Source organism: Scophthalmus maximus, chromosome 3 (assembly GCF_022379125.1).
Source record: "Scophthalmus maximus strain ysfricsl-2021 chromosome 3, ASM2237912v1, whole genome shotgun sequence".
Classification (NCBI taxonomy): Eukaryota; Metazoa; Chordata; class Actinopteri; order Pleuronectiformes; family Scophthalmidae; genus Scophthalmus; species Scophthalmus maximus.
In genome coordinates, this window is record NC_061517.1 from 29122294 (window position 1) to 29142229 (window position 19936).

At 44.1% G+C, this 19936-nt stretch overlaps 2 protein-coding genes across 10 annotated transcripts in view; both read right to left on the minus strand.

Moving 5' to 3' along the window:
* Positions 1–943: 943 nt before the first annotated feature.
* Positions 944–11029, minus strand: LOC118316609 (protein-L-isoaspartate O-methyltransferase domain-containing protein 2). Of its 2 annotated transcripts, none has more exons than XM_035644599.2 (7): positions 10825–11029; positions 9102–9267; positions 8755–8905; positions 6560–6662; positions 6299–6470; positions 3648–3771; positions 944–3521 (listed from the first exon to the last, which is right to left on the minus strand). In XM_035644599.2, exons 2-7 carry the CDS (start codon positions 9255–9257, stop codon positions 2977–2979), a joined length of 1251 nt encoding a protein of 416 aa, XP_035500492.1. In that variant the 5' UTR covers positions 9258–9267; positions 10825–11029; the 3' UTR covers positions 944–2976. The 2 variants fall into 2 exon arrangements, with proteins under 2 accessions (XP_035500492.1, XP_035500491.1); XM_035644598.2 differs by having other exon boundaries at positions 9102–9264; positions 10825–11027.
* A 2924-nt stretch (positions 11030–13953) lies between these two features.
* Positions 13954–19936, minus strand: part of myt1b (myelin transcription factor 1b) — a 106787-nt gene continuing 100804 nt past the window's right edge. For 7 of the 8 annotated variants that reach the window (XM_035644564.2, XM_035644560.2, XM_035644563.2 and 4 more), the window contains 2 exons: positions 19514–19657; positions 13954–19340 (listed from right to left, as the gene is read on the minus strand). In XM_035644564.2, the coding sequence (XP_035500457.2) occupies positions 19197–19340; positions 19514–19657 (288 nt within the window). In that variant the 3' untranslated portion in view covers positions 13954–19196. The remainder of the gene's footprint in view (positions 19341–19513; positions 19658–19936) is intronic. The other variant, XM_035644561.2, reaches the window with a different exon arrangement.

Here is a 19936-nt window from a genome sequence, read left to right on the forward strand (position 1 = left end):
GTTTGCACCGGGAGGGGGAGGGCTGGGCGATTAATCCAGTTTTTAAAATATATGGCACTGACCCCTACTTTGGGCACTAGGTGACCTTGTCCAACCCTGTCCAGTGAAACTCCCCCCCCCTCCAGTGGATCCACTCAGGGCTGTGTGCCTTCAATTTAAGCACAAAGTTCCAGAACAATCACGTATCAAGATTTTGTCAAGACATCTGCAGATGACTGATTGTGAGTCCGATGCAGGGTGTGGAGATGGATCGTGGACTGGTCACCGATGAATTTGTCAATGCCCTTGACCAGTTTTTCCTTCAGATGAATGTGTCTGGGACCAAAGCAGCATCCCCCCTGCTCCTGCACCATGTGGTTAAGGAGTGGAGTGTTTGGGCTCTGCCACAGACAGGCTAAAATACTGATGTAATATGTAAAAAGGTCTATCAACGGCTTTTCTGATGGAAAAACCAAAACAATATACTCTATCCATCTACTATGTATACTGCTTTATCCATCATGGGTCACAAGGGGGGTTAGAACCGGGATTAGAAACAGTGCTAACCCAATGGAGCCCTTAAAAAAACAAGAGGCTCCAATTGGGGAGAGTCTTCGAGCTGGTTTACTGGTGCTCCCTGAACGACCTTCACCACATGTATGAAGATAGGTTTGTCTCAAAGGCACAGACATACAGGAAGGTTTTTTCCAACTACAACCCTGGATGTTATGTCATAGTGGTTTCTTTTCCATGATTCATGGCAACAGTGCAGGAGATGCCGATCTTGTGCAGTGTTGTGTGATGTATTAGTTGGCTTGGATGTGAACTACTAATCTAGTGAGGCTTAAAGGTTCACAAGTATTTTCCAGTGTTAAACCAAGGTGACACTATATTTGTAAAGACATTGACACTGATAACATTTTTTTTTAAAAAGCAGCTGCTGCCAATTCATTTCCACATGGACTTTCTTTTATACAATGGACTTTATTTCCAGCTCAATGACACAGCTCCGGCTTAAAAACAAGCTATTTGCACCAAAATGTCATGTTTGGTGTAAAAAAACAAACAAACCAAAAACCAAAACCTCATGGTCATTTACATTCAGCAAAGAAACACAACTGTATCACAACCAGACTTGAATGGTGCCCATGATGAATAAAGGAATGGTTTACACAAGTCAAAAGCAGATCCAGCAGCAGTGGACATGATGTTACTCTCTGGCCTCAGTCCTCCCATTCAGTATTGGATATACAATAACAATATAAGCTGCACATACTCAAATCCATTCTGCAATTGTGATCACATCCTTTCAGTATCCGATGAACTGTATTGACCGATACCAGCGTGTGAAAGATCACTTTGCCATTCAACACATACAACTTTCAAATGGGAGAAATCCAAGGCATTACACGATAAAAACAAATACATTGACATCCAATGCCAGCCGTTGTGTCAGTGGTAGTGGAGCAGTTTTCTTTAGAAATGATACGACACCAACAAACTGTCGGCTTTTCTCCTTCAGATGGGTGATCTGCTGTTGATCTGCTCTGTCCTCGAGAATTGAGTCCACGCAACTTGTTTGGCACAGACGGGAGCAGAAAGTTTGGTACAAAAGCAAAAAGGTACAATGTTATAATGCCCCATCAAACTAGAAACTATGAGAGAACACATGAGATAGATAAGTATGAAAGTATCATCATGTTTTCATGATTTACAGAAACAAAACATACAACACTTTCATATGTACACACCACTTCAAATCTCACAAAATTCAAAAATCAAGACATTCCAAAAACAAAGTGAGAGAACAGTGAGAGAACCTGCAAACTGTCAATCATCAAAAACAGTTAGGTGTTGTTATCATGCTGGTTTATTTACTGTAAGTAGACTGGATTATTAGTAAGTATGAGATCTTTTCTTGTCATTCTCTTCTGGTGAAGAGAACACAATGGGATGTAGAGGGGAACAGTGGGACCGCCCTTTGGACACATGTAAAGATTATGTCGGTTTCATCTCCACACGACAAAGTCAGGAGACAGAGTCAGACGCTCGTGCAATGAAATGTGTGCATAGAAAAAGGGAAAATTCAACTTTCTGTCAAATCAACTAGTCTCTCAAAATGCTCAAAACGATGCCTTAGAAAAGCAGATGATCCAAGTTATCTTTTTATTATTGTAAATCAGTGGAAATAATCACAACTGCCATCAGGGCCATTAGCTGCAGCTACAATATCATTAAATATGATATAGAAATTAACACCTCTAGTCTTATGAACGCACATTTTCTCCGCTCACAAAAGTTGAGCCGAACACAACTCTACGTCTTCCTTTTCAAAAAAGGACACCAATCACTATCAGGTGACACTACCACACCACCCTCTGTGGACTAAGCAGCTTCCACATGCCTTGTACAATCAACGTGTACTCTCCAGCCCGGGGGTAGAGCTGGAGCTGGGGCTGGTAGAGCCCTACGCCCCCTCTGGTCTCTGGGTTAGCTGCTCTCGCTCTCTGCTGCTGCTGGACTATGATGACGCTCCCTCTCAAGCACCCCTGAGTTGCCATTTATAAGCCGTGGATACGCCGGCTACTGTTGAGCTGCAGTCAGGCAGCGATCGATCAGTAAACAACTTAACACCCAGCTGCTAATTCAGAAACTGTGTGCATGTACCAATTTAGTATTTGTTTCTATTTCCGGAGTGGCATAGGAACCCCCACTCCCCTCCACTGGACAAAGGGAACCGACTCTTTAACGTGTCAAGAAACAAATTGAAGGTTAAGAACAGTGGGAGGCTGAGCAAAATGAAGCAAAGAAAATGGATGACAGAGAAGATGAGGACAGGTGAGAGAGAGAGAGAGACCCAAAGTGGGGCTAGACGTCAGAAAGGTAGGGGGCATTGTTGTCCCGCCTTGTGCAGGCAGGGGTGAGGCTGTAACAGAAGCTTCAGCTCCTGCTGGGTTGTTCTCTGGACTCCAGAACCGTGGCTCTGACTCATGTGGCTCATTTCTCTCTGTAGAACAGCAGGTACATCTTCAGAGGCTCGGGCAGTGGAAGGCCCAGTATCCTCTCTCTCAGGACGTTCACTGCCGGCTGGGGTCGGAGCAGCTCTCCGGTCTCCTTCTCCTCCTCCTCCTCCTCCTCCTCCTGCTCCTGCTCCTGCTCCTCCTCCTCGTCATCCTCCTCCACCACCGTCTCCTCCTCCTCCTCCACCACCGCTCCCACTCCTCTCACCGCCCTTCTGCTCCCCCTCGCCTGCCGCCTCACCTCCCTCTCCCCTGCCCCCTCCTCCTCATCCGCCACTCTCCCTCCCTGGTTGTTGTTGTTGTCCAGGGGGACTACCTGGATGTTGCAGTGGCGCCGGTGAACGCGGCGGCGCTTGAAGCGCGGGCCGTACTTATGGAGCCCGGCCACTGCCAGACCCCTGCCCACGCTGAAGGAAGAACCCCGGCCTCGTGACTGGTTGTCCCCTCCATCTGTGGTCACTCTGAGGGTGTGGCGGATGCAGATACGAGCCAGCTCCTGTAACGTCCGTACCTCATACTTGGCTGCAAAATTGTGATCCACGAGAAAACGAATACAACATGAGTGAATAATTAGATGCATACCACATTTAATGATATCCAGATCTAGCAGTAGTATTTAATTCAAATAAAGCTGTAAATGAGACTCACGCAGTGGGACGGACTTGGGTTTGCCATTCGTGCTGTGTTTAGGCAGCATCAGTGGAGCAAAGGACACAGAGATGATCTTCTTGGTCTCCCAGCTGTTGGCCCCTGTTCGGGTGATCTTGGTCAACTACAAAAAAATACAGTGGGAGGAAATCTTAATTTTTATGATTTTAATTTGAGTGTAGTAGTGTTTTTTTAAGTTGATTTAATTCACTGAATTCAATAATCTAATTTGCATTTATAGTACATATTATCATTTCACAAAGTATAACTAGAATGGCACTCAGATGAGTGCATATCTCCGCCAGGGCCCAAATCTCACACACGCATAGATACCAGTCCCCTAAATATGCTTGATTGAAGAAAAAAATTAAGATCCATGAATTATTCCTTGGAAAATCTCTGAAAATGTCAATAAACGTCCACCCTTGCAATGTTAAAGAGACATTCTTAGATCTGTCCCTTTGTGCAGATCCATGCTAAAATTGAATGGGTTCTTTCTTGGTCCATAGGGCTCCAGACAAAGAAAATATCTAGGAGCCATTGACTTCTAAACCCAAAGTATTTAGGAGCCAAATGAAATTTTCCAGGGAAGTTTAACTTCATGTGGAGGTGTCTTTGCCTTGTGTTTCTGGTTTCCGAACCGCTTCCTTTTCCGCTGACACCAGCTCTCCCACTGTCTCCCTCTGATTTCAGACTGGTAACGTTACAGCCTGAGTATGTGAAACCGAAACGGGTCACGCAGGGCAGGTAGATGCAAGTACGCAGAGATGAGAGTTTAGCGGGGCAACACAACCGAAACATATGGCCATTTCTAATTTAATCATTTATTTCTATATATTGTATATTTGCATCTGGATGGTCACCATTGACGACTTGCAGGTCGCAACAGGTCGCAAAATCTAAAAGTTAGTCACACTGACGACCGCTTTAGTCGCCATCTGGAGCCCTGGTCCATGTCCCATACTTCCACCACGGATCACCTGTTCAGTAGTTCCTGCTGAAAACGTTACCTCCTTGGTGGAGGTTAAAAAAAACTTGTAGACACAATGTTTTTTCAAAGCCATTAATATTTAAAGACACGAATACACATGTCCAAACGATTGGGATGATTTTATACGGTGACTGATCTTGAAGACAACCGCGATCTGCTTTTTTTTAAGGTTAATCTTAGAGATTGTGGCATTTTATAACATTTACACCGTCTTCCCTAATAAAGTAGATCTACACAGTGTTCACTAACGAGTGATAACCTACTGCAGGTCTGTGCCGATTGGCTTAATTGTGTCACATGGTCTCATTTTGTGTATGATGCATTTGAATAACACTGACAACAAAAAAAGGATTTAAGAAGCATATTTCTAATATGTAAACTTTGTCGGGCCACAGTCTGCACTTTGGGAGGTGAAACGACAAATTCATTTTATCACTGAAATGGAAACATGCAACAAGTGATTCACTCAGGTCGGTACAACCTCGCTCATCTGTATCTCACGGGGTCCCAAAACACAAACAGTTTTCACTAACCAACGTGTTAGAGCATCTAAAAAATATATTAAAAGCATAAGGACACAAAAATTGGATTCAAACTCTGATGAATATGATAATTTTAAAAGCTTTCTCTAATGCTGTATTGTCAGTGTCTCAGTTTTAGAGCTGCAACAGTTACTCGATAAGTCTTTTTTTTTTAAGTCAAAATTCTCTGATTTCAGCTCCTTAAATATGAATATTTTATGTTTCTTTGCTCTTCTATGACAGTAAACTAAATAGGTTTGGTTCGTGGACCAAATAAAACATAATTTTGGGGGTTTGGGAAATACAGTCGACATTTGTCAGCATTTTATGACATTTTATGGACCAAACAACTAATCGATTAATATAATATCGAGAAAATAATCAACAGATTATTTGAAATGAAAATAATCGTTGGTTGCAGCCCTCCTCAGCAGTGGTGGAGGACTTCTCAAACACTGTACTTAAGTAAAAATACAAAAATGTACTTTAGTAAAAGTTGAAGTACCACATTAACCTTTCTGCTTGAGTAAAAGTAGGAAAGTACTTGCTTTAAAATATACTTAAAGTATTACAAGTAAAACTACTTGTCTGTGTATTCCCTAATGCAACGGTCTTTAATACCGTAGTATGTTTCTTCAAATTTGACGGTAAATTTTTTGAAAGCCAATATCTCTTGTTTTTCAAGAGACACAAAGAAGGCACCTACGGGTGGCGAATGTCTGCCTCAGCCTCAGTTTCGGGGCTAGTAGCCTCTTCCCTATCCATTTTGGGTGTGTTCACCGGGGAGTGCAGGCGAGCTCTGCACGTTGAAGAAGGGTCGCCACCTGCGACTGCCTGCTCTGATTGGTTCTGGATCCTCTCCCGGTATTGATTACGTTTCATTCGGGAAATTTACTCAAGTACAGTAACAAAGTACTTCCACCACTGCTACTCATTTTACATATTTCTAAGTTGAGTGTAAAATGATAGACAATTCTCAACGACTGCAACATCTTGGCCAGGAAGAGGGCCGGCAGACATTGGCAGCAGAAGAAGAAGGTGACGTCGTCATTGGCATCATTTCCATGACGCGGGCCACGCGCATGAAAGTAAAAAAAAATCCATATTTAGATCAAGTGAGTGAAGCAGCCAACACCAACCTTTTCCTCAAGAGGCATCACCAGGATGCCCCCCACCTTGAGCAGGTTCTTCATGTAGTCCTCATGTTCCTTCTGCACCCCGGCCCCGCAGTACACCCTGTCGTACTGACGGCTCTCAGGAGGAATCTCCAGGCAGTTGCCCACAACAAAGGACGGCTCGCAGAACTCAAATCTGAGGAGACGCACAAAAATGTTTAAAAAATTAAAAACAAAAACAATATAGATATAAATAGAACATCACAAACATATTTGGAGACCTACTTGTCAAAGCTGTCACTGGTTTTGATGAAGGAGTCGAGCTTTTGGTAGGCATACTCGATCACATCTGCATGCAGCTCGATGCCGTGGTTCACCCCAAATGGTCCTGTGAGCACAGTTTTTTAAATAACCAAGTTTACATGGACACAAAGACGTGATTGTGTGTGTGCGATTACGCTCTCAGTCTTGGTAAGGATGTGAAGCACTCGGACTTGACCTGTGTATATAGCAAATATAAAAGTGACATTATAGGAAGAGATGAATACAGGCCACAGCAGTGATATAGGTTAAGGACATGGGAAAGCTCTGATTGCAACCTGTGGATATATAAAGGAATAGAGTATACTTTCAGACCTTTTGTGTCAAACAGCAACTGTCTACTGGATTTCCCCAGAGCTCGACTTATCAATGTACACTATAATATAAAAAGGCTATAAAATGGGAAGTCACTGTTTGAACAAGGGAACAACTGTGTGTTATTGATTTAATCATGTGGAATAGATTATGATGTGAATGTGCTATATGAACAGCGTTGACATTTTTGTGACTATGGTTGTGGCCTCGTCGGTCCCAACAGTGGAACATCAAGCATAGAACAGCAGGGAGTGACGCCTCTAACCCCACCTCCGCTCCCTGGGTAATGCCTCAGGCACAGTGGTCAGATGTCTTCACCAGCGAAATGTCTCCAAAGCACTTTTTTTTCACGAAAACACACGCGAGAAGTGCTACGGGAAAATACGCGATACATGCGCGAAACAGGAATTGTTTGTCACTTGCATTATGGACGTCAAAAAAAAACCTGTTCAACATATTGCAGGATACTCTTATATTGACAGGTCAGAAACGGGAAGTAGTTTAAGCGGACGCTCATCATCTGTTGCAGTGAAAACGCACAACATGATTTTCCTCAGAAACACGGAGAAAAGGCAGAGAATATGGGTGAAGAGTGTTGTTGTGTTGTTGTGCTACAGTTCCTCCCCCGGGTTTCCAGGTTGACGCACTCGCTGCCTGTCACATCACAGCTCATCCTGCAGGAGATGGGTTTCCCCGACTTCCAGATATTTTGCCTGCTAGATTTCTGAGAGACGTCGGCGAGGCCTCGGTGGGTCACTTTGATCGTGTCGTTGCTCGTTCACACATAGCGATCGAGTGCCGCCTTTCGAGCCCTGACTTCCCGCTGATTTTCCTTCGACTCGCTGCAACTGCGGGATTTGTCGGCGAGTTAAAAAATCTGGCTTAAAATCGTGCAGCGCGAACTCGGCATGAGATGGACTCAGATTACAGGTGGAAGGGGGTGTGGAGGGGGCGCTTCTGAAATGCCATGTAGACGGCAGCAACAGGGGCAAACTCAAGTTGACTGCTGAACTACTGTAGCCAACTACAACGTACTTTTAATGGAGCCAGCTTTACTGAATGTAAGCAAATATAGTCCCAAACATCAGCTGTAACTCTTAGTTAACCAACTGATTCAACATCAGCATTATACTTCTTGTTTTCCATAAATCAAAACATAGCCTATGGGGGGTTGGGGGTTAAGCGGAAATGGAAAACTATATTGGTCCCCTATAAGCCTTGCTTTTGCCACTTTAATCTCTTGGCCACCGGGAACGCGGTTTTCACCGAAAAATTACGACTTGATTTACGGCACAAAGGAACTACGACACCCGTAACTGTAACCAAAAAAATAACTTTCACCTAGTATCTATATGGAAATGGCAGGCGGTGGAACAGCGGAACTGACAAAAACAATTCAACCTGGCAAGAAAAAAGTGAATGCCGTTGCTGGAGGAGCGTGATAGAAAATGAGATAAAACTAAATGGTGAACCGCGGACGGGCATTCACTCCGGGGAGAGGGCTCCAGGACTTGAGACTTATTAATACTACCAGATGTATATTTGTTTAAAATTGGGATTTCTACTGTAGTTTTCTGCTTTGGACAGTTAACACTAGGAGTTCCAAAACAAAGTAGGAGCTTCACTGTACATCTTACTTCTTTCTTCTCCTCCATTATCTCAAAATGGGGTTGACAACTTCCTCAGAAATCCGCTCTGAGGAGAAGTACCTGCGCCCTTGCTACTGCAGCGTCCAAACAATAATCCCAGCTGGAACCACAAGGTGTGCGAAAGTTGTCTGTTTGCCTCTTTAAGAACCCCTGTAAATAGATATAAATAAATGAGGTAGGCAGAGTTGAACCTACCCAGAATGAGTCCGACCATGGTGCTGAGGTAGCCGGTCCCACTGCCGAGGTTGAGGAAGGAGAGGCCGGGGTGGAGATCCAGAGCCTCCATCACCTCCGAGTAGATACACGGAGCAGAGAGGTGGATGTTTCCATGCCGCCATGCCAAGTCCTTAACAGCACAACAGCGTAAGCTTCTTTCACACCCAGAACATTTTTTTCAGCCAATCAAAACACAATACAGCTGTGCCCTTTGAAATCGTTATAAATAACCAGTGACTAATATCAAAAACAGTGTTTTACCCCAAACCCTACACCCACATGTGCTGTGAATTTCTTTGGACATGATTTGGGTTTGCCACATTCACCTTGTAGGCATTGTCCCGGTATTCGTCCAGGTAATAGTCGGCCCGGTCGATGGCTCGGAAAGCTCGCTCCACCAGGTCGGAGCGGATGTAGTAAGCCTCCTTCAAGTTGTCAATCAGGTCGTCGTTGTCCTCGCCTGCGCTCACAGCTCCACCCATCCTGAGTCTTCTTGACAGAAAAGAAAGAGAAGCAGGTGGTTTACTGTGCCAAAGCACAATGTGACAACCGTTCTGTGACCCACACAGGAGCAAGTGTAAACTGAGTGTTGTTGCGCAGACACACAGTCACGAGGGGAAATGGACAATAAACACCTTTCCTTTCATTGAGAGAAGCGCCACAATTACAGTATTTTCCTTTGGCGTAAATTGTTTGTTTTCAATTTCTTCCCTTGTTATGGATGGGAGATTTCAGAGTTGAGAAAATTTGAGACTTTACTGAACAGAAGTTACAATCCTAGTGCGCGTGTCCTTTTGATGAGCAAAATCCAAACTATGTGGCAAACTGAACCCTCACATCTTAGCAAGTACAACACACTGTGACGCTCACATTCATCATCATCTAGGTCTGAGACAGGTAATCAATTAGTCATCGAGTCGGACATAATATGCCAAAGGACCTCTGGTCCCCGTTCCGCTGCCGTTTTCCTTAGAAAAATCAAACACATATTGGTTTTGACCTGTCGGTTGCACAAAACTAGGAGTATGATGACATCACCATTACGGCACTGAATGTAATTTAACGGCACTGACTTATTCAATTCAGTGTAAAAGACAAATGTTTGTTGCAGTCCTACGAGTTCCATGCATCTCATGTGTCTGTCATATTCATGCCTGTCCTCCCGTGATAACTTATGTCTGATGTCCGTTGGCTCAGACTGTACCTGCGGCAACGCTCTCTGACGCGCCACGTGCACAGGTAAACCCTGACGCAGCCAACTGCGGAGGCCTGACTCCTGACGCTTTTGGCAGCAGGATGCAGCTGCAGGTGTGACTGTGGGTCGGGGGTCGGGGGGAGGGCGGCGTGTTAAAAACGACACCATGACGACAGAGAGGACGACCAAATGCTGGCCACAGCCGTGAAGCTGAAAGAGAACAAAGCTCCTTTTGCGTTTAAATACGTCTGGGATGGGCTGAAGAGGATGTTGTGCCCACTTCCTGGGAGGAGAATCCAGGGGGAGCCCCCTGCTGCTTCTTTAGGGTGTTATGAGCATAAAACGACCTCCTGGGGGCGCTGTTGCCCACTCTGTACCAAACCAAGTGGTTCAGTAGGCTAGTGGGGTGCACACTTCCTGTAAACACCGCACATTTTTAGCTTTGCAATTCATTTTTACAGTTCCTCGAGCGCCGCGCGTGCCTTGTGTCGGTGACGTGGTTTCTGTGCGGGGTCAGAGGTGACGTGCAGTGACAGCAGCATTCGTTCCGAACCGCGCACGTCCGCAGCCCGCGCCGCGCTGCGGCGGGCCGCAGCCGCTTGCGCCGCTCGGGTGATCCGACGTCAACAACAAGCACAAAATAAACCCCCGCAAGCTCCTGTGGTCCAGCAGGAGCACACCTGCAGCACACTGCCGCGCGGCGGCAAGGTCAACACCGAGCACCCTCCGCCGCATTCACCGTCGCGTCGCTGGCGGGGAGGAGAAATGGAGGCGGCGGAGCTGTGTCGCTGTGGAAAACGAACGAACCCGCGAGCTCCTCTCTCCGCGCAGAGCCGCCGCCGCCGCCGCCGTACCTTGAGGGGAGGCCCGCTGCTTTCCTCTGTGTCCGCGGTTTGTCCTGTTTTCAGCCTTTTGTTGTCGGGAGGAGGGGGCTCAGTCAGACCGCTCACAACTGCTCGATGTAAACATTCAGCCAGCTGACGCTCTGACGTCAGACGCAATGTACGCAAAAACAACGACCTGAAAAAGGATGGCCTACATTCAGTCGGCGGAGTCCCGCCCCCACCGCGGCCTCTGATTGGCTTAGCTTCAGAGACGATGCGGGTTAGTTATGATCAGGAAGGGTGATGATTGGTCAGAGGTATGGGCTCAATGTGGCTCCCGTCGAGCATGGGTCGCGTATGAACGATCGAATTGTTTCATTAACAACCAAATATTAGTGTTTCCTCAAGTTTGTGTGTCTGTGTGGCGTTAGTCTTGTGACTCCTCCTATCAGAGTCACTCATGTGTGAGCTTACTTTCAACGCCAGCCTCTGTCTGTGCTTTAAGTAGCTTGAGAAACTGGCTGTTAGGAGCTTTAAGTATAATCTTCTGTACTTAGTTGTTGTAATGAGCCTTCCTTCACTTGGTCAATGGGCCTCAGACTAGAAGTCAGCGGCCCAATAACTGCCCCGTGTTCAATGAGGACTCTTATGATTGATGTAGTAATATAATGTCCAGGTCCATGAAAAAAAAACATTTTAGTGTCTCGCCTAAAGCAGAGCTCTTGAGAGAGAGATTAGCGACATCTCCGATCACTTCAATGGACCAGTTTTTTTTTCACAGCAATGGCGGATCATGGAGCCACTCAATACTTCCTGAAGTGAGCAGCAGCGCATTAGAGTAGCAGCAGAATGGACCAGTGGACCGTCTGTGTTTATTATGAGGGGTAAGACGTTTAAATAATCAGATTGTATATTATCAGCACATCTGAATGAAATCTAAATGCATATTAAAGCATGTTTGTGGATTATGATGTATGATTATTTATGATTTAAGAAAAGGTATTGATAGAGAGTAAATACATAGGCATTTCGGTCTGCTTTATTGTAAATGGATACATTTATTGACTACAAATTACCACAAATTGCGTTTCTGTCGTTCTGAATAATGGATTCGAATTGCGCGCCAAGAGCTTCCGGGAACTATCTGAAGTCTCCATGAGTCACGTGACGTGCAAACATTTTTGGACTTCCGTTGTCACGACTCTCATTCAGCGGCGCTCACCTGAAGGCCAGAAAGATCAGGTGATTGAAAATTGGAACAGCTGAGCAGATGGCTATGGAGACAGGAAGGAAATGCAGCAGCGACATCTGGTGGGCGGATGGAGAGCAAGCAGGTCTGAGACTGTGAAGGGAAGAGCCCGGCCTCGAGGTGAGCAGAGGTCGAGGAGAACCGTAGAGCAGACGATGACACCAACCTGTCTGTGTGTGTCTCTTTTAATCATTATTCATGCTGAACTTCACCTTGGATGTAACAGTAGCACTATGAAAGAAAACATCAGTCTGCATGCAAGTTGCACTTTTCCAGCAACAGCCACATACATGTAGTAAAAGGTCACAGTAGACAGCCGCGCACATACCCCTGCTTTTCTCGGCAGTTCATGCACGGGGTCTGAATAACGGTTCCAACACCTCCCTTCATCAACTGTGTCAGTATGGGACATTAAGAGTATGTGTACTCATGTAAATTCTCATTACGACTGACATACAGTCCCTAAACCTTAATCCGGCCATGTCACATAAAGTCTACTTTTATATCTTTGTCTATCTTTGTCTGGTTCATATTCACATACTTGTACAACATCTCACACTCAGATTTGAGGATCAACAACTTACAAGAGGAAATCAAAAGGTTCATATCCATTTAATAACACAAACAGATGACCTGAACAGCTGCAAGTGAAACATTCTACAGCTGCCGCTGTGCGATTCTCACAGTCTTTGGGGCTGTGATTTTTGTCCCATGCTTGAGAAAGTAGGACCGTCGACAGCTGCAGAAGTTGGATGATGAAGCCTCACTGTCGGCGCGTTTACACAACATGCATGCTCACTACATGGTCCACCAGGTGTCAGTGCCGCTCAGCAGAAGCACTACATGCAACTACTGAACATGTTAACGGCCCACATAGTCCCCCATTTTGTTTACCAGTCATGGGGGCAGTGTGTGTTCTCTGACTACCTGGCTGTGCATCCTCTGCGTCAGTGCTGATCATACACCTATACTTCACTTTACTTATTCACAATGTTCAATTCATAATGTCTCCCTCATACACTGTTTCTGCTCATACGTCAATTATATAATCCATTCCCCAGTTCTCATTCATACCTGAATTAAGGGTGGATTCAGATTGTCCTTCCTATAGTCTTTTCCTATCTACTATTCCTTGACCTCAGTGGAAAACGTCATGAAGTCAAGGAAAGGTGTAAAGGAGGATTCATAGGACTTAGGAAAAGCAGACAGAGAATCCCACTACTACATACTACATCATTATGCGATGGTGGATGTTATTGACGTGCTTCTGCCGTGGTTAAACTACAAATTTCTGAAGACGGACTACAAAAACCTCAGCGGCTCCATCCATCATGTGTCAGTGTGTTTCACCACCGTGTGACATCAGATGTAAATGATTCACATGTAACGGTAACTTACATGATGACGTGCGTCTCTTCTGGGTCACATTAATACTCTTCTTCTTCTTCTTCTTCTTCTTCAACTACTCTGGATTTTATCATTTACGTTCGTTCACGGCGCGTCACGTTAAATGTTGCTGCCGCAAAGAATTGTGGGGCGTCTATAGCTCCTTTCCTTTCACATATGAAGGTCCAGTGTACCCTCTGCTAAAGGAGATAGGAAAGGAAGCATTGAAGCATCTTTCCTGTGCATTTGGAGAATCCGAACAGCTCTTATCATGGCTGCTGATGAAATACTTCTGGTCACTTCAAGATTTAGGAAACTTCCTAAGCCAATTTGACACTTTGACTGCACTCACCTTCAAACCAGAGTGGGGACCGGTCAAAATGTCCCCACATTTCAAATTTGTGTAACATAATTTGTACACACACACACACACACACACACACACACACACACACACACACACACACACACACACACACACACACACACAGACAGAGAAAGAAGGAGAGAGAGAGACGCCAGAGTCCTTCTTGTCTATGATTCTTTATTTGTGTTTTTCATAGAGAACATTTAAAATGCTTCATACCCCCACAATAACTGACATCACTTCTCTGCTTTATAACACTGACACAGGAACAGGGGAACATGTACACAAGTACACAAACACACAGTCACAAATTCAGCCCATCTACAGTGTTTTACTTCCCAAACGAAAATAGTTACAAAATAAAATCAGAAAAACTCAAATTATAAAAAAACAAACAAACCCAGAGGACACACAGCCAAGGCCTGTCCCACTTTACAAAATGGTGCAGTAGCAAAGGAACGACCACATCTACAAAAGTAACAAAAATGACCATACAATCTATTGGTGTGGAAGTGCTTGTAATTTTGGAAGTTTTGTACTTTCTCAAAAGGATATCAATATCAATGCCTAGAAAATCACCAGTAAAAATAGCTCATCTCTGTAAAAATGTGCTAGCAGGACAACCCTTGGCTGTGGATGTATTTTTTTTTTCTTTGTCACAAACATGTTTTTTTTTTTCTTTTTTCAAAACCATTTTGAACTTGTCTTCAATACAATAACAATAACACTGTTTTTCTTCTTAATACAAATATGTACAGAGACTTTCCAGCAGTTTCAAAATAATGCCCTGCACACTGATGCATTATCTAGGGATGGTGGTGACGATGACGATGATGTTCTTCAGATTCCTTCACAGAAACAGTCCATGCAGTTTGGTACCTGAATCGAGTGAGCTCACAGTTTCTTTAGCCTAACAAAAGCTTGTAGTTTTGTACCTCTGTCGCCAAACGGCTTCTACCTGCATGTCAAAGACATGTACTTCATATCTTTATACACAATACCCGTCCCACCCCCTCCCACCCCCGACCCTGCCCCACCAACTTTCCCTCAAAGTGTTGACTAAGAGATCTAGATCCAGACCAAGTGTATTCTGCAGTACTTGAACCGGGTTTGTAAACATACCATATTTTGAAATGAGTGGAGTGAGAAAGGCACACATGATAAGACCACACAGCTTGTAACTACAGCAGGGAGAAGGGAGAGAGGGGGGGGGCTTTTGGTTTCGCTCAGCTTGATGAAAAGTGCCACTCGACTTTACTTTTCTCTCTTATGAGTCAAGGTGTGACTGCTCCTAACATATGCACCGGACATAGAACCAGGGTGCAAAGCTCCTCCCCCCTCATAAATGCACAGCTGGATTTTGGTCTGGACTGGTTTCCCTGAAAGTGTCATCATGTTCAATTCATTTTCATTCCAGGCGCCTCAGGGAAACTGGGCCCTGTTGCTTTCTGTCTTTTTCAATTTTTCTCTGCTATTTAGAATAATAAAGCTCCTCACTCCATCACCCAGTACTTTTATGTAAATAAGAAAAGATACAGTGCGTGGGCACAGTACCAACCGTAGGCTGCGTTTTGCTTTCTCGGCTGACATTCTTCTTCTTTTTTATTTTTTGAAAATGCCATGCGTTCATGGCCTCAGTGTCATTCATTTACATACCTCAGTAGACAATTTCATCAAGCACTTTAAAAGGGGTCATGCCATATCAAAGAAGTCAGGAGAATATTCACAGTCTCAACGCTCTGCAGTCGTATTCTCGTGCATTTCAGGAGAGGAAGGATATGCTACTCTGCTAACCAAATGTGTCCAAACTATCTCTTTCCTGAGGAAAGGTTACACAAGACACAAAGAAGGGGGGGCGAGGGTTTCAAAAGTCATAAAAAGCATTGACATTCTTTTTGAGTGATAGACACACATTTATGCAACAAACACCTCCTAAAACATGGGGGCGATTTGTGTAGCCTGGCAAATCAATTTCCCACTCCCACGCACTCATCCCATTTCACACACGGGGCCTCGATCTAGCCGCTGCTATCGCCTGTAGCCTCAGCTGACTGGCTGACCTATGGCATTGCTCTGTTCTGCTTCAGCCCCCCCCCCCCCCCCCCCCCCCCACCCCCAGTCACCTGAGAACCAAACTCAGCCTCCTGTCAGTCTCTTTTGGTTTTTTGTGTGGAAAAGAAAGTACCACTTCCATTTTCAACATTTTTTTTTCCGAGCTGCGAACCCCCTGAATCAAAGAGATGTGTCTCTATCTGACGTAACACACAGGTTGTTCTCTACATGAACAGCAACATACAGGTGAGACAATGCTTTGTAATGCACCCTCCCGCGGTGGGGAGGGGTGAACACTTGCTATTGCCTATGATCTATTGGGGTTCTCCCAAGTAAAGACTCAAATGCTGGCATTTTCAACAGTTAGAAAGTGCACAAAGGAGTTCCATTCTACATTGGCTAAAAGAACATTTACAACATGCCTTTGACATCAGCGTTACACACAGGTATCATACTGTACACCACAGTAGCTGCGACGGGGTCACTCAAAGGCAGGTCACACTAAAGTCTCCTACTTGCTTGTTTCAACATTAGAGAGAGAAGGGGCTCATAGTGAGCAGGCCTCACCATTAACAATACAACAACTGCACAACGCCGCCAAACACTATGTGCAGAACATTATTCAGAGGCATCATCTTTTTTTTCTTTTCTTTTTTTGAATATACATGAACTCACATGACACTTAGGAACAAAGAGCCAACCATCTAGTTTCAAATTGACAGTCATTTCTCAGATTCAGTAGTACAACATACAGCAGATGTTTTTTGACACTTCTGGATCAAGGAGAGATAAAAAAAAAAGAAAAAAAAGGGGAAAGGCTGGAAGAAAAAAAAAAGAGGAAAGGAAACCTATGAAAATACTTGTATTGTATCATCAACAACGCCTACTTTGCCTTCAGCTTGACTGAATGGTTTGTGTAAAGCCACAGTTGAGCAGGTCAGTGATATTAAATAAGGTGTAAATGCCTCCTTTTGATAACACCCCTCACATCTCTTTTGGACAGCTAGTGATCCTTTGACAAGGTAATACAAGAGAAGAAGAGCAAGTCAACAATTACACTGGAAAAATATATGTATGTTTATATTCATATATATATAGCATCTTTAAAATCTATTTATACAGAATGTATATATATTGTGTACTTATGGCCATCTTGGCAGAGAAATAAAGGCATCTGAAACAATCACCACTCTCATGATGCCGTGGTCTTCCCGGGGACCAGACATTGTTACATTGCAGAAATGCGAAGAATCAGGAAAGAAAGTGAGCTCTCGTGGGTTTTTTTTCTTCTTCTTTTTTTTCAGTGGCACTTTGTGCATCAAAAAATTAAAATCTAGAGTAAGGCTACAAGGGTGTGTATGTTTATCTGATAGAAGTTTGTCAAAGGAGGCCATCCTACTGGATATGTGTGTGTGTGTGTGTGTGTGTGTGTGTGCGTGCGTGTGTGTGTGTGTGTGCGCGTGTTTTAGACCCATACATCCAGCCTAAAACACTGCTGGAATAGAGCTCTATATACGTACCATTGAACAGATAAAAACAATAAATAAGAAAAAAATACTCAAAAAGCATCACTTAAGCATCTGTGGTACATTACAGAGGTTTTGGGTGAGCCAGTGGCGGCCGCTACAAAGCGCTTGGGAGAGGTAACATTTTTTGAACTCTATGGATCTTTTTGTTGTTGTTGTTGTTGTTGCTGTATCATTATTATTTTTTAAAAACTTTTCTTGGTTTTATATCACCTGACAAAACCAAACATACAGAGGCCAGATGGCAACAGAGCAATGATTGCTTTGTTGGGTCACTTGTTTTGTCCTTACAATCAGCTGCTGGTATGTCTAGGTATAAGCCTAAGTAATCAAACAGTATTTGTATTGATTCTGTTTCTTTATTTAAATATTTGCAGTGGATCTTTAAGACTACTCAGACTCGACAGTAACATCACGCACATAAATAACAAAATAAATATACAGCCATATCAGTCAATTTCTTTCATATTAAATAAATAATAAATACATACTCTTTTTTCTTTTTCTCAGCAGTGGGTTTTTCTCAATGTAGCGGTAACAGAAGGAACAGAAAGAAAACGAAAAGAACAACCCAAAAAAATAACTTTTTTGTAAAATTATCAAAAGATTTTGTCAGTTATAAAACATCTGCACTTAAAAAGGTTTTTAAAAAGTACTCAAAACAAAATATGCCTTGTCAGTTATCTATATAGATTCTTAAAATATTGACGCAAGACATCTGCAAATTGCTTAGACCATGATAATCAGTAAAGATGCATTTTTTTTGTCTGTTACAAAACCAAGTTAATAAATAGATTGCTTCAAATAAATAAACCTCAATAACATAAATGGCAATAAGTTACAATTTAAATGCTCACATGTTTAAATAATTCATATATAACAATAATTATTGTACCACAAAACTATCAATTGAAATGAAGTGCAATTCCTATGTTGATAAATACTATTGATATGACTAACTGAATTTGAAATGTGCGCACACTATTACTATCAGCATTTCAGTTTACTCACACACACAAAAAAAAAAAATCAAGCATTTATCTGCTGTTTCCACACCGTTCCTGGATCTGTCTCATTACCTTACTTGAAGAATTTCCCGGTAAAATGAATCAACATTGTCGCGTTGACGTCTTAACACCACAACGCAAACACTAATTCAGTTTGGTGCGTGCTTCATATTGCTGGGGTGTGTGTGTGTGTGTTTGGGGTCATGAATCAGAGAGCTTCTGGAGGCGGCCATCGCACACGCTCGCCACAGTGAATGCTGCGGGACGGGCGCGCTCAACTCATCCGCGTCCTCCTCTTCATGCCGCCGAGCTCCTGTGAGCGATGCCGTGTTTGCACTCTGCCGTGTTTGAGTTGGCGTGAAGTGCGAAGACGGACCAGCAGTGCAACAGTTGGAACTCCAAAAACCAGGTAAGGACATAAAAGAGACAACAGGTAAACACACAGTGTATTAATGCCCCTCCCCCATCCCACCCCCATAACAGTTCCTAGTAACATTATTCTTCTTTTCCATCCATCCTGACTGAAGGAATCGGTTTCGTCCTCCTAATCCCAGCAGCAGCATGGTGTGGAGTTTGGTCCGCGTCACTTTTCTTCAAACAGAGTGCTCCCTGGGTAGATTTTTTTTTAAGTTGCCGTTTATTTGGATAACCTGAATTCCCTTTTTGTTTTTGAATCATATTTCATTATACTGGAGAGATCTCTCCATCTCTTTCCATCCCTCTATTTTCCACCTTCTTCGCGTTCCTTCGCCTCCGGACAGATTGCGTTTTCTCGATTGCGTGTGTGGTGTGTGCGTGTGCACTCGTCGCAAGCCTCAGACTTTGATGCCCTTCACAGCTTTGTTGATGCTCTCCAGCAGAGCCTTGTTCTCTGGGCTCTGGAAGCAGTCCTTGTTGGTGTACATGTCGGTCAGGGTGCTCACATAGCTGTCGAAGTTCTGCTCGGTGAGCGGCTCCTGCTGTGGTGCAAACGACAACCAATTTCAACTGAGAGGGGCGGGGAAACACACGCCTGCACGCTTTCCGACACATGAGCCTTACCTCAAAACGAGCACATTCAATCAGTCGGACAGAAAGGTGAGCGCGCCAGGGGGTCAAGCCCCGCATGAGTGCATGTGGGGGAAGAACTTACCATGTGTGGCAGGCGTATGTTAGCCAGGCTGCGGATCAGGGCGCGGCTAAGACCAGACAGCTCCATGAAGAGAGCCTCGTTCTGCTCCTCAATCATCTTGTTCTCGTGCTCGATGCTCTTCAGGTTCTTCTCCATGGAGGAGATCTGCAACACACGGCCACAGGATTTCTACCACTGCTACCACTTTAGGGTAAAAGTGCAGACGCAGCCCGTCATACATCATATATTGATTATATTGCAATAAATATGACCTGCTCTGTAAGTTAGTCAACATTTTTAGGTTTTTGAAGTGATTCGGTCTCAATCCAGTGCGTCGCTCGATACGGAGGCAGTGCCCCGCTCACACTGGCTGATTTAGCCTATCGCCTAGTGGTCAAAGACAGGAACTGCAATAAACGCTGATAGAGGCGCATTGGGGCAGGA